Here is a 15,598-nt window from a genome sequence, read left to right on the forward strand (position 1 = left end):
GGGATGAGGGATTGTAGATCATGTTAAAGACAAAGGATAGGTTTCAGAGGAATTAGGTGTCAGGATAAATAGAACGAAAGGCAGTTATGATCAGATAAAGACATTTCAGAATTCTTGATTGCTGAAGGAGACACTTATGGGTGATGATAAATCAAAGGTGTGAAAAATGAGAAACTGGGACAGACTTTCAACACGTATCTTGAAGCACTTTCCAATATAAAGTCTAAGAAGGAAGAGGAAGACTATGAGCCAGGCACTGAACTCCTGGAGAGTTCCCAGCTGTTCTATGGACAATGACCAAGAGACTGGATATGGATTGGGTAATATCCCATGTGCTTAGAAAGTCTTTCCTTTTATATCACAAACAGTACAATTTAATTTTTGAATAATGGACTTGGAGTCTGGAGACAATGGAGCTCAAATCCCATCCCTACCATTGATACCTATGCAATCATGGGCAAACCTTTAACCTCTGAGCCTCACTTTATCCATAGAATGAACAAAGGAATAAGTTAGCTAGTTAATTGGTGAAAAGTCATTTATTAAGTACCTAATATGCTTCAAGCAAAATGGGATAGCAATATCTTTAGTATCTGACCCTTAGTGTTGTTTTGAGGTTCCAAATGGATAAAGCGTGTAAAACAATATATAAATGCCATCTATTAATAGTAGTCATCAGCATGTTAGCAAAAATGAAAGAAGTAAAACATCTCAGGTTAAATAATAGACTAAAACGTCTCATTTTACTTCTGTTATGCTAAGCTTTAAGATACCCAAGTCTTAGTTCATATATTTATTCAATGGGAATCTCAATTCCTGACTTCAAAGGATTGTTATAATTACTTGTAAAGAAAAATTATGAATCCCTAAATAAAAATCCTAATAAAACACAACCCAAATTAGATAGAAATAGTAATTAGATAGTAATAGGAATAAGAGAGAATGGCCACAGATATAGTATCTTCTGGATGGAGTCCGGTTTCCATGGTTACAACACAAAAAAATCTGAGAGGAAGAAGTCTAGGTTAAAGGGGAGGTTGTTAACAATGGAAGGGGAGGACAGAGCAGAATGGAGACTGGAGAAAGACAGGGCTGCAGAGATGAATAGCAAATAGAGAGTGGGGAATGGAAGTAGAGGGAATGAGGTTTTTGTCTAAGCAGACGGCAACTCTGGATCACAGGGAATGGGGGAAGGAAAGGAAGAGGAAATGGGAGTTGCTAGATATAGTCAGAGGTAATCACAAGTTGACTGGGACCACCCCCTTAATGATCTTGTTATGGTTGTGAGTGATATGGATCTATTCTCCCACAAACAACACGGTAGAAGGGGTTAAATCAGTTGAAAAACTGCTTCAGTAAATTCCTGATAAGCAGATCTCCTAGAGGCCTTACTCAACTCAGACTCACTGCCACTTTCTGTGTCTCATCTTAAATGGCTTAGAAAACAGCCTACACAAAGCACATGTATTTAATTTCTGGTTGGGCCTAATATCTAAGATCTTGGTCCTGACCTCATATCTTAGGACATTCTATTAAATTATTGGAAGGATAATCTATAACTCACAAAGACCTTCCCCCCAACAAATCCTGAAAGGTCATGTATATTTATTTAAACGCCCCTTAATTTTAGGCTTCAATGAAAATAAAGAAATAAAAAGAGGGTCAAATCAGTTAACTCATCTCATTCTGTGACAAAAGGACAAGTAACAGTAACAAGTAACAGTAATTAAATTTCTTTCAACACTGAAGGCAATTAACATTAAACTCAAAATATGGGGCAGCCTTGACAGAAGTCATTCTCATTTTGTTAATTCTTTTCATTAGTATTGTCTATGCACAACAGAAGAGTAACCCATTAATGATATTCAAGCTAACAGAAAAATATGAGAAAATCATGGCTGTACTCTGCCTCCTCCAAAAATGAATAGCTAAGTGGGCTGAAGAGAAAAGTGGAACAGAACCATTTAACAATGAAAATGTGATTCAAATTCATATGGTCATTATTTTTCTATGAAATGACTAATATAATTGCAGACTTTACAAAAATCGCAGACCTTGATTATCAAGCATTTTTTAATCATCAGCTCAGGACAAGGACAGACATATTCTATATAGTGATCTGGTACCATGATTAAAGGTATATTTCTAAGCCATTCCCAACCTTTCTTTCTTGTTATTTACACTGCAAAATGCAGGAGCAGAGGGGGAATGAAATCATTTCAGCATCTCACTCAAAATTACATAAAAATCAGTGACAAAGTCAACTGGAATTTAGATCTAATCCCTTTCTTTAGCAAGACCTTAAGTTCGTAAAAATGTAATTATATATATAAATTATATTACACATGTAATATAATAGATATTACTAGAAATTATTATGGAAACTGTGTGTATGTGAGAGAGGGGATATTTGTGAAGAGGAAAAAGAAAATGGGAAGCAACAAAAACTGAGTTACACTGTGATTAAAGGATGCTCTTCAATATTTCCTTGCCCTCCAAGTTTCTGTGTGGAGGTTAATAACAATGTGTGTGTGTGTGTGTGTGTGTGTGTGTGTGTAAAACACTTTAAAATTTAAAATTCACATCAGCCTTATGAAGTAAATGGTAGAAGTATTATTCTCTCCATTTATATATGAAGAAACTGAGGCACAGAGCAATTAAAGGTTTTCCAAGGTCACAAAGCTAATGCCAGAGCAAGATTCAAATGCAGACCTTGTCATTCCAAGAACAATATATAATCTCTCCACTGCACCATGAGACCTCTCCTGGTAGACAGTGAAAAGGACATGGCAGTTTTGGCATTCCTAGCCCATTAATCCATCATTACCCCATGCAGCTGAGGTAAATTAGTTCTTCATGGGACCAAAGAAATGATCATGTCTTATCCCTGACTCTGACAGTTCACTCACAGTTATAATATACTGTCAGCCAATATTCCTTCTATTCTTTCATAAACTGAGAACAAAAAACCCATCTCTTTAGGACCACAGAACCTCAATAAAAAATACCCTGAGGTGCTATCTACTCTGCCTCTTACCTGAACAAGATTCCCCTCTACAGAATACCCCCAAAGTGATCATCCAGCCTTTGGTAGGAAGCTTCCAATGAGGAAGACCCCTCCCAAATACACCAATCAGATCAAACTACCCATGGACAACTGTAAATATTAACAACTGTTTCCTTCCATCCAGATTCTATTTGCTTCTTTGAAACTTCCACTCACTGCTCAGTTATGTGTCCTAGGGTCAAGAAGGTTAAGTATAATCCCTTTTCCACATGATAACCTTTCAAGCACTTAAACAAAGATATATTTCCCCTAAAAATTCTCTTTTCTACACTAAATGTTCCCAATTCTTTCAACCAATCCTTCTATGGTACAAACTTATTGATATGAATAATAACAATAGCTAACATTTACATAGTATTTTGAGGTTTTTACAAAGCACTTTACATACATCCCATTTGAACCCGTGTGGCAACTATGAGAATTGAGTAAACCACACTGACTCCATCTTGTGGCTCAATTCTGGATTAAGCTCAGATTCCTTTCTATTCAATTATGGGTCTATTGCAATTTCTGTCTTGTGAGAAAATTTCATTCAGTTATGGGAATTGTGAGAAAACTCTTTTGTATTGTTTGAATACAGTACTGCATGGCTGGGAAGCTGGACCACCTCTACCTGTAGCTGAGACCCTTAATTAAGAACCGAGGTTATAGTGACCAGAAACTCAGTCAGATCCAAAGATTTATACAAGGGGTTTTCACACAATTACATATTTCAAGCACCCCATATATCTTATCTGAAAATTGGCCCCATACTGGTCAGTTACTGTTTCCTTGTTCCTTTGATTGAATACAGATACTTAGGGGGAATAGGATATCTCTTTTTCTGATTTCAGGGAATTGTACCTGTTCACTCTCTACCTCCCAACTCGGAGAACCCCAAAATCTTTGTTCCAATTAGAAATCAGATTACTTAATCTTGTATCCTGGTTTATATCTGTTAATTGTTATAGTGCAATAAAGTCAATTCAGTGACAACTAATCTTGTTTGAATCATAAGTAATGTCAAATTGCTTTATATACTTCCCATGCTCTCAAAAGTAAAAAATAAAACAAAAAAAATGAGATTTCCATTCCCAAACAAATTTGCAGCAGATCTATATTCTAAACTAAAACCTCAGTACCAGCATTTTTCAGACCTCAATACAAATACAAAAGAAATTTCCATATATCAAAGCTCATTTAACTGTACAATTAAGAAGCTTCCAGCTAAACTTCAATTAGATATAATTAATATGCAATGTGATGAGATGCTAAAAAGCAAATATCAAGAAGAGAAGAATCTAATTCAAATTATATAAATGTCTTCCAAGTGATGAATACATTCACTTAAAATCACATGCTCATGGACCGATATCATTATTTGGCAGTATCTATCTGCATGAAAAGGCATTTTCTAAGATAAAACATAAAAGCTCATTACAGATCAGCATTAACATATGAATATTTTACAAACAATTTTGAACTAACTTTGAACCCAAATTAAGTGAAATGCTATTTTTAAAGAATCATTTTCTTCTCATTAGTAGACCTGTATTTTAAAAATTCTATTATTATTATTAATATATTTTTATTTTGTTAATAAAAATTGTGGAAATTTGTTTTCTCTCTTGTTATGTAAGTACCTATACAATATCCTCAATTTTGCCTCTTGATCCACAAAGCCTAAAACATTGACTATCTGGCTCTTTACAGAAAAAAAAAAATCTGCCAACCCCTGGTCATGATAAATGACACCTAGAGCTTACCTCTGATCTACCAGGCTAGTAATCCTGTTAATAAAGAAAATGAGGTTACCCTGGCATAACTTGCTCTTGAGATATGGGATTTTTGTGATTGCTGGTTCTTTTTCTAGATGTTTACTGACGATCTCTTCAATAGTAGCACATTGTAGAGTTTTGCCAAGAATCAGTCAATCTGATTGATTGGACTAGGTTTTGTAAGTTCCATTCTCTCCCCTTTTTAGAGAGTTGAGATATTTGCTTCTTTCCAATCCTTCTCCTGCTCTCCACGATCTTCCAAAGGTCACCGACAGGGGCCCAGAAACACACCTGCCAGACCTTTTAGTCTTCAGGATGTAGTTCATCTGGGGCAGGTGACTTGAACTCATCCAGGACTCATCCAGCACAGCTGGAAGCTGCCATCTCCTTATTTAACCTGGAAATGGTAGGGACCCCTACAAATTCATATTCTAGGCTGGCTTGTTCACCTAGACCTACACCAATACTAGCAGAGAAGGACCACTACCACCACACAAATATACTCATTCTCTTGGTGATGTGGGGGGTAACCTGTCGTGGAGGAATTCACTTCCCCTACTCACCAGTACAGCTCAGGGCCATCTAGACCACACAAAGGCACTTCTCTGTTAACTGCTCCCTTTCTAGTCCTCACCACTTTACTGCTCTACTTGTTGAAGCAAGGTTAAGCTCATTTAACTCACAATCACCCTTTAAAAACTGCTCAGAAAGAGCCACGATATTGACTAATAGTTCCTTTCATCCAGAAAATTGCAGAGCTCATCAAGACTTCACCCCCTAGGATGCTACATCATCCAATCAGCAGTCAGCCAGCAAACTGCTTGCAGAGCCTGTATTTCATCTTTCTGTTTTTCCTTTTCAGACCAGAGAAAGAAGCAAAAAGCAAAAGGCACTTCTGAAAGGCTCATTTCTCTCCACCTGTAAATGGGTTTTTTGTTGTTCAGTCATGCCCAACTCTTTGTGACCCCATTTGGGGTTTTCTAGGCAAAGATACTGGAGTGGTGCCATTTCCTTCTCCAGCTCATTTTACAGATGAGGAAACTGAGGCTAACAGGGTTAAGTGCCTCGCATAAGATCCCTCAGCTAGTGGCTGAGGCTGAATTTAAACTCAGGTCTTCCTGACTTTAGGTACTCTATCCACTGCACCACTGAGCTGCCCACCTGTAGATGGTGCTAAAGAGCAAGTCAGTTGTCTTCCTAACTTCCAATGAGCATTATTCTTTATCCAATCAATAGGGAATTAGATGCAGAAATCATTAGCTCACTCAATTTTGGCTGGCTTTTTCAAAGAGCTTTGCCAGAGTTAGATCTTCCCCGTCTTCTAAGCTCTTCTCTCTCACGACTCAAAGCATGCCCTCCTGGTACAAGTGAATCAAGTTTCCCTTATGAGGTTAAAACTCACAAACTTCCCTTCTTGTTACATATAAAATCAATGGTACTCAGTCAACCACCCCATGGTCTCCAATTATTTATCACTTTGTGGGTTTTAACCTCTAAGCCTTAAAAACAGTTGCATGCAAATGTGCTGAAGGACCACAATGCCCTACACCCTCAGCTATTTCTCAGTCCTCTGGTCCTCTGCATTGTGTATCTGTGGAAACTGTTTCTTCACACGGACATTTTATAAGTTTTTAGTATATACAAGTTCTTTTCCTGCCTCTTTCAGCCACTAAACTGTTCGCGTGTAAAAGGGGAATGACCTTACTTCCTTTACTATGTGATTTAATCCATTTTATTTTCATTTTCTGTCTCTTTTGACAACCAAGTTGCTTACTTCTTATCAGAAAACTTCCTTTACACATGTATTTTATCAGGTTTTATTCAACAAAAATTATTTTTCTGACCCTCTCAGCCACCAAACTGTTTACCTATACAACAGTAGCATCCAATTTATCATAACATGATAATATGGATAGAGTAGTGAACTTTATGTCAGGAAGACCTGAGTTAAAATCCTGCCTTAGACACTTATTATGTGGCCCCCAGGCAAGTCACTTAAAATGAGAAGCCTGGACTAGATGACCTCTGAGGTCCCATTCAGCCCTAAGTCTATGATCCTACACCTGATTGATTTTAATGGAAAATATATTATCACATTATGATAACTTGGATGCTCCTGAGTACCTGGGAACTGATGTTTTGTGAAGTAAATGCAACACCTGATTTCCATGTGTATGATAATATCACTAGTTTGAATCCCCATCAGCATTTTCATACTTGAGTGAACAACCAAATATTTACATAAGGTGCCGCCCCTTTAATACTGGAGCACTTTGGTTGCTGGAACTGCCATAAAGAAGACAAATAAATCAGCTTGTAAGAATGTAAGGTAATGTTTCATAGGTAAACAGTTTGGTGGCTGAGAGGGTCAGAAAAATAACTCCAAATTTCTGCTCTTGCTAAACAAGAAATTCTCTGTTGATTAGACCTATTTTCCAATAGTGAAGTTACTAAAAAGCCTTATTCCCTAAGGCTCTTATAGAGAAAGGCAAGAAGAACAAAAGCAAGCCGTGGCTGTAACAATGGCTGAATTGTGGAAGAACATATTTTCTACATGGCAGAGAATAGTGGAGTTTTATCCAAGAAGGGGCACAACCAATTATGTCCAGTATTAACCTACTTTCTTCCATTTGGAGAGAAAAAAGACTGGCAAGAATAGCAGGGTTTAGGACAGATGAGGGAAGTAAAATTTGGTGTTATAACTACTTTAAAAATAAGATCAGCACAATTTAGCATTAGGCATCCTCTCTTCTCCAACCTCAAATGGCAGTGGGTTAACTGAAATCTGTTACTGGCTTTTAGAAGACAGTATGGGGAACCATATCTGCTCCTCCCATACTTAGACACAACGAATTCTGGGGGTGAGAGATCCCACCTACCTCAGAAGCAAATCTGAGGAAGAAAGCTTTGAGAAATGGATATGAATTTGCATATCTGTAAATTTTATTCCACAAAGCCTTTTTCTTTCATGTTCTTTCAATACTAAACATTTAGCATGGATGACAGCGACCTCATGCGGACTTAGTCAATTCATACTGCCGGGGAAGAAAGTGTGTCTGAACGCAGAGAAAATATCTCTACTGCCCTCTGGTGTTCACAAAGCTTCATAGTAGGCACTTATTTCATAAAAGCACAATTTCCTCTTAATTGTTTCATCTATTCTTTTGCAAGAATTCTGTGACTAATTTTTCACATCTAGTCACTTTAGATTTAATATTATATACCAAAATGGATCTCAGAATCTCTGGGTTTAAAATTGTCCTGAATTGGCTTTTCTAGAATGTTCTCCCTCTCCCACCTAGCCCAAAGTTTCTGATGATTTCTCTGTAGGAGTTGTCAGTGGTATCTAGTAAGTAATGTATATCTTACATTTTTAGATATTTCACATTAGAAAATGAAGAGTCAAACTAAATCATTTAGGGCTGAGAAAATATAATCAACTCAATTAATATACCAACACAACAAATACTTAGGGAGTAGCAAGGGGGGAAAGTAAGGTTACTGGAGGGCTTTTCATTCTTGACCAATAATTGGTATTGAGTCAATGAGACATTCTCATTCAAGGTACAAACCCTGTGTACAAAACCTCATCTTTATTTACACCTTCACTTTACCATTTTCAGCTTCAGTGACTTAAATAACTTTTCCTCTTTTTCATGTGTCCTACTTTTGAAATTCTCTTTTCTTTTATCTGTTCAATTCTTTAACACATATAGAAAGTTACCACAGGTATGATACTTTTATATGCATAATTGTTACAATAGGTGACTAATTTAACAAACATACTACAACTTGCATATGCAGATACATGATGCCACCTTGGGAGACTACACACTTATTCCAAGGATGTTGCCTTTGCTCAAAATATTTTTTAGAATTCCTCTATGAGAATTGCCTTCAAAGCTTGAGGCACTTTGCTTTGAATGCGGTAGCTTTGAGAAGTAGCAAATCTTTATCATCTGAAAATGGATTAAATCAAATCAAATTTACACAACTCAATATAAAGGATCAAAAATCTAATGAAGAAAAAAGGCTAAGTCTAGTGAATAAAGTAAATATTCAACTGAGGTGACTTTTTAATTAGAAAAAATTTCATGTTTACAATAAAGTAGCAGGGCTATCTTTTTTTCCCACGGTTCTTAATTGGCTCAGAAAGCAATTCCAAAAGAGTTCAAAAAATGTTTTGAGCAATGTTAGAATTATTTATATACATAATTATGTAGTTTTCCAGAGTGAAGACCTTTAAGGGTAACTTTTTTTGGACTTATCTAAATGTATAAGTTCTGGTATGGGTGGTCTTTTGTTTTGTTTTTTTAATCAGTCTCCTTACTTGATAATTGAATCTTATACAATTTACAACCAGAATGCATCTTTCCATAAGTTCTAAGTTCTTTATAAGTCAAGGTTCCTTCTAAAGTCAACTCCCCCATGAAGCCTGAGCCCACTTGCCCACCTCTGAGCTGGAAGTAATCTATCACCTGAACTCCCTCAGCACTTTGTTCTCCTCTGTATACATACAACATACATATACACACACATATATCAGAACCCATACTAGATTGTAAATATCTTGATAGCAAAGTCTTACTTGTCATCCTCCTAGTGCCAAGCACAGCACTTCACACAAAGTCCGCGCTCAATAAATGTCTAAATTGTTGGATGAAGGATACAATCAGAGTCCTATGACATTCACTAACAGATGGCAGTGTAGTATATACAACAGAAAGAGCATTGGATTTAGAGTTAGAAAATGTGGGTCTGAGTCTTGATTTGGCTCCTTAACTATCTGGCTACTTAACTATTTGTGGCTTAACTAGCTATGTGAGCTCAGTGTTACTAAACTTTTTGGGCTTCACTGTCTTCATCTATAAAACGAGGGGGCTGGACTAGATGATAGCTAAGGTCTCTTTCAGTTCAAAATCATATGATTATGTGATCAATTAGAACTAATGTTATAAACATGGTGATTGGGTTCCCATACAGTTTGTTGGAAAACTGACCCATAATATGACTGAACTGTAGGACCAAAACATCATAATAACATAAAACAATGTTTCTCAAAAAAAAAAAAAAATGAATGGGGCAGCTAGGTGGCGCAGTGGATAGAGCACCAACCCTGGAGTCAGAAAGACCTGAGTTCAAATCCAGCCTCAGACACATGACACTTACTAGCTATGTGACCCTGGGCAAGTCACTTAACCCCAACTACCTCACCAAAAAGAAAAAAAAAATCAGTTCAGAATTGTAACTTGAGGTTTCAGGAATTCCTCTCTCCTTCCTTCCTCCCCCTACCAAAAGCATACGCAACAAAAACATGACTTCTCTCCTCCTTCCACTCTAACCAGTCCCCACTCTCATTTATCCAAAAATGTAAATGTAGATTTCTCCTATCGAAAGTCACTGGTACCGGTCCTGTGTCCTAGAGAACAAGTATGTACTCCAGCCTCTGGATATCTGGAAGGAGGTCAGAGGGAACCAAAAGAAACTATAAATGATCTAGGAAGTAGAAGGGGACAGAAGCTCTGGGGTGAGAAGCAGAACAGGTACTGGAAGGGGGAAGTCATGAAGAGTGACAAGAGTTATACTTTGCATACCATTAGCAAGAAAGAGAGGAAGGTTCCCATGAAGGCTTCCCTTCTTCAACAGTCAACAACCAACTAATCCTGGAGTACAACCTGCAATATCTGGTCCATAAATTTAAACAAATTTCCAAAATTTACATCAAAGAATCGTGCAAAGTTTCAGGAAGGAAGGAAGGCATAGGACCAGGAATGCTTCTGGAACTGAATTCAAACAATAAGATTTTGTTTGTTGACTTGTGAAGGGCTGTACAATCTTTGAAGTGCTTTACATATCTATGAATCACACTTGTTCAACATTATAACACATGACTTCCAAGTAACATGGCAGTGTGGGTACTTTCTCCAAACTCCTTTAACTCTCTAACCTTGCAGAAAGAGAATTCATGCATCAGACATAAGCAATTATAGCTAAATCTACACAACAAAGAAGAGAAAACAACAGAGTAAAATCCTTATGAGCCAACATTAGGTAATTCTAATCCTTAAGGCCCTCACTCAGCATCACTCCCTCATGCTCTCACACACTCTCAGAACAACACAAGCTGACCTGCAGGTTTGTGCACAAGGTCCATATCGGGATCCCTCCCCTCACCATATTGCAGAGACTTCCCAACCCCAGACTATCACATATGTAGCTGGGAAATAAGCAGAGAGGGGCGAAAAAATCCTGCTGCCTTCTAACTGGGGCTCAAACCTAGGTTAGGGAACTACCAAGGTTACAAAGACTCTGACCACAATGCCTTTTCTACTCCCTTCTAAAATCTGTAGATGCTGATTTAGTCTAGCTGGAGAAGAAGAAGAGGAACCACAAAGAAATAATTGGAGTAGGAGCTGGGGGGTAATGTGTATATCTGGAGTGGGCCTAAAGGAAAGGGGAATGAAACTTAACTAGGACTGGTCCTGTCCCTCCAAGAGTACTCAGGACAGGGACACAAGCCACTGAACACTATATCTCCTAAGGCATGGGGACTGAGGCAGCCTGGCAGTGAAGCTTTTTATATGTACCCACCTCAAATAAGGAGAAGCTAGAATAAAAGTCATGGGGAATACAATTAAAAAAACTGATGGGGTGCTTGTGCTTGGACCCCAGCCCTAAGATCATGTCTCTGTAAGCCTCCCAATCTCTCAGTAGGCCCCTGCCCCATGAAAAAAAATTTCCCCTGCTGTAGAATACATGCAGGCTTGACTCTGTAATTCCTTTTACCAGAATAGACACAGGGATGCCTGGCCCAAGGATTTTTGTCCCTGACTAGCCCAAGGATCCTCCCCTCATGCCAGATCCCCAAGGTCCATGCGTCTGGCAGCGAAACAAAAACTGTCTTTTCTCCCTCAATACCTGGTATCAACAAAGTTATCTCTGCAGACTGCCTGCATTTTCCATAGATTATAGGCGCCTGCTGCCAAAGACACCTGGACCCCCAATATATACCTGGAAGTCCCTGGATTACCTAATTAGCATCCTTGGCATTCCTTTCCCTTGCCCCTTTTCTATATTATCTCCAGCACCAATCTCACTAGCTTGCAGGTTCCCTTGGAACTTCACCCGCTTTTGCTAAAGTGTTACAAAGTGTTTTGCTACTTGACTAAGAAAAAGGTTTTGAGTGTGTGAATTCGTGCCAGTCAACACCACCTGGCATTCTCGAGGTCTCAGTACCCCTAACCTCTTCAAAAGCAAAACATCAAAGATTTTAAGGAAAAAAATAAGCCCAGTGAACAAGCAGCTAAATCAATAGCAAAGAGACTTAAAACCTGAAGGGAGCACAAGCACAAATTGAACACAAAGCTCTCTTGACAAATATTACAAGACTAAGGAACGTGAACCAATGTCTAAGGAAATACAGAATCCTATAAGCTTCCAAGGGAAGGTGAAATAACAACAACAAAAACTGGTCAAAGGAGAGATTAAATCTATAAAATAAATTAGAAATTAATATAGGTGAGAACTTAGGCTTTTCAATGCAGAATTTTAAAATTCAAATAACAAGTTAGAAAAAAATTAAATCCACAATGGAGAGAATCTCTAAGGAAGTCAAAAATTAAATTAATAGATTTGGAACACAAAAATAGGGAAGCGTATGTGGCAGTATGAGAAGCAAAAGGCAACAACACTAAAAGAACACATTAATGCTGTACAAGGCCAAGCAAATGCAAAAAAGTACTTAGAAAAATGGTACATTGTTTAAATATTCTTAACGAATATGGACTTACAATAAAATTGCTTTCTCAAAAAACATCTTTTAACACATCAGAAATTGGCAGAGATGACAAAAGACAAAAAATATAGTATATGTTGGGGGAATGTGGGAAGAAAAGTATACTAATACACTGATGGAGTAGCTGTGAATTGATCCAACTGCTCTGAAAAACAATTTCCAGCTACACTGGAAAAGTTACTCAACCCTCTGACCCATTAACACCACTATGAGGCATAAACCCCAGGGAGGTCAAAGACAGATAGAAAAGTCTCATGTATACAATAATGTTTATAGCAACATTTTTGGTGTTATCAAAAAACTAGAAACAAAGTGGGTATTCTTTAACTGGGGAATAATAGGACAATTTGTGGTACAACAATGTAATAGAATATTGTTGTGTTTTAAGATATGATAAACATTAATTTAGAGAAGCTTGGAAAGACCAATGTGAACTGAGGCAAAGTGAAACAATTTTTTCAATGACCACAATACCATAACATAGAAAAACACTAAAAGGCATTAGTGCTCCAATCAAGATAATAATTAAACCTGACATCAGAAGAGTGGAGGTGCCTATCACCTACAATCAGTACCTTTCACCTGCAGTGTCCTCTATAGTTATGAAATTGAAGACGACACAAAGAGTAGCATTTGGCACTATAGCAGTGTTCCTAAATCAGGAAGCAACTGCCAGTGAATTTTACAGAAAGGACAATAAGGTTGGTCTGGTGTCAAAATGATACTCTCGCTCTTTTGGATTCTATAAACATCAATATCTCTTTTACTATGAGGTACTATCTGAAGTTTTTTTAATTAATAAAGTATATTTTACCATTTCGTCTTCTGCCCAGGATCTAGTCAACTTTTCAGTGAAATCTATTTAAGGCTATCCAAGCTTTTAAATATACTGGGAAACGCACTGTAATGCTGTCCTAGGGGTTTACGTCACAAAATTCTCTTGTAAGTGTATGATAAGCTTCTTCTGCTGTGCCCTAAAATAGACTCCCCTGGAAAAGGTAAAACCTTTACTATATACCCAGTTATATGGTATACGAAACTGTTATAGCAAGATTTCAATATACAATTGAGTTTTGTTATAGCAGTGAGCAATCTGCAATCTACTTTAACACTTTACATTGAACAGTAATCATTACAACCAACATGCTTCAATTCATAAAGAGAAATAATGAGTTGACTTCATTTTCAAAAGATTTAAACAAAATTTAAACATTTCCAAGTCAACACAAATCCACAAGGTTTTGCCCAGGTTCCATAAGCCTCTGCAAAAAAAAAAAAAAAATATATATATATATATATGTATATATATGTATATATATATATATATATGTATATATATATATGTGTATATATATATATATATATATATTTGGGGTTAAGCGACTTGCCCAGGGTCACACAGCTAGTAAGTGTCAAGTGTTTGGTCTGAGGCCGGATTTGAACTCAGGTCCTCCTGACTTCAGGGCCGGTGCTCTATCCACTGTGCCACCTAGCTGCCCCAAAACATATTCTACTAGTGAAATTTTTCACATTCATTTAAAGGACACATTTTATCCCAAAAAGATGCAAGGAAACTATTTAAATATTACAAGTAAAATGGAACTATTTTATTCACATGAAAAAATGCTTACTGGGAAATCACATAAAGACAAAACAAAGCAGATACAAACAATGAAAGGGAATAGAAAAAAGTTAGCTACTGCTCCTAGCAGAATCCAACTAAACACCAATCATATTTTCAAACAATCAAAACAGGAAAGAAAAAAATCAACTACTGCTGGTAACACAGTCCAATTAAATACCAGTGATAATAATATTTTAACATGAAGCCCAAATATATAAAGTTTCAAGTTCAGAAATCCTAATGGGAACATTTTCACTTTGAACATGGATTTCAAAACAGATTTCACACCTGTATTCTGTGTATTCCTACAGATATTACATGAATTATAAATAAACGATTGCACTTAAAAGATCACATGAGCAATCTCTGCGGGTGCCCTAAGCAGCTTTTGTTAGAGTATGTCACTTGTTGCCAGTATACTCCTGATTTAACAAATATTTGAAAAAACAATCAGGATTTAACAAATGCAATATTCCTCTTACTGTATAGGGCCTGAGACCCTCAATCATAATGATATTTTAAAGCCCAAATATATAAAGTTTCAAGTTCAGAAGAAAGTCCTAAGTCAAAGTTTTCACTTTGAATATGTATTTCACACGACACAGAACAGAAGAAGGCTGACTTCCCCAGAACTGTGACTGAGATCAAGGAAGTAGAGGAAGGGAAAACTTAGGGGTCATGGAGATTTTGATCTAGAAGGGTCTCTAAAATCATAGAGCATAACCCTCTTATTTGACAGGCGGAAGAAAGACAGCGGCCTTTGGAGTCGGAGGGCCCGAGTTCAAATCCTAATTCTGCCACTTACTACCTGTGGAAGCCTTGAGCAAGTCATTAGCATCTCTGGGTCTCAGTTTCCTCATCTGTAAAATAAGAGGATTGGTCAAGAAGGACTCTGGGATCCCTCCCAGCTCTAAAGCTATGTCCCTATGAATGGGAAGGAGTCACTTGCTCAAAGTCACAGAAGTAAGTGAGTAAGCAGCAAAGAGACGGAGATTCGAACCCGGGTCCTTTGGCCTGGATCCATCCCACCCGCCTGACGTGGATACTCCCGCCCCGCCCCCACCCCACGCCCCGGGTGGGCCAACCCGTGGTCACTACTCACAGCTCTGGTCTCATAGAGCACCAGCTTTTGGACCGAGCTGATGATGGGGGCCGCGGTGGGCATGTTGGCGGGGCCGGCGGGGGGACGGGGCAGAAGGACAAAAGCAGGCACGTCGACCCTTCAATCCAGCGCACCACACCGAGAAGGGGCCGTAGTGGGCATCCCGCCCGGGGTCCGTGGGTGCTTGTAGTGACAGTCGCTACTTCCGGATCACCCTGGACAGTCAGGCCCCGCCCCAGTCCGGGCAAAGGCT

At 38.0% G+C, this 15,598-nt stretch overlaps 1 protein-coding gene across 5 annotated transcripts in view; it reads right to left on the reverse strand.

Moving 5' to 3' along the window:
* FIG4 (FIG4 phosphoinositide 5-phosphatase) overlaps positions 1-15,598 on the reverse strand; it is a 142,554-nt gene extending 126,956 nt beyond the window's left edge. The window contains exon 1 of one of the 5 annotated variants that reach the window (XM_021008176.2): positions 15,346-15,587. In XM_021008176.2, the coding sequence (XP_020863835.1) occupies positions 15,346-15,408 (63 nt within the window). In that variant the 5' untranslated portion in view covers positions 15,409-15,587. Of the gene's footprint in view, positions 1-15,345 lie in introns of all 5 variants that reach the window. The other 4 variants (XM_021008181.2, XM_021008180.2, XM_021008179.2 and 1 more) reach the window with 4 other exon arrangements.

Source organism: Phascolarctos cinereus, unplaced genomic scaffold (genome assembly GCF_003287225.1).
Source record: "Phascolarctos cinereus isolate Bilbo 61053 unplaced genomic scaffold, phaCin_HiC Scaffold_5;HRSCAF=322, whole genome shotgun sequence".
In the NCBI taxonomy this organism is placed as follows: Eukaryota; Metazoa; Chordata; class Mammalia; order Diprotodontia; family Phascolarctidae; genus Phascolarctos; species Phascolarctos cinereus.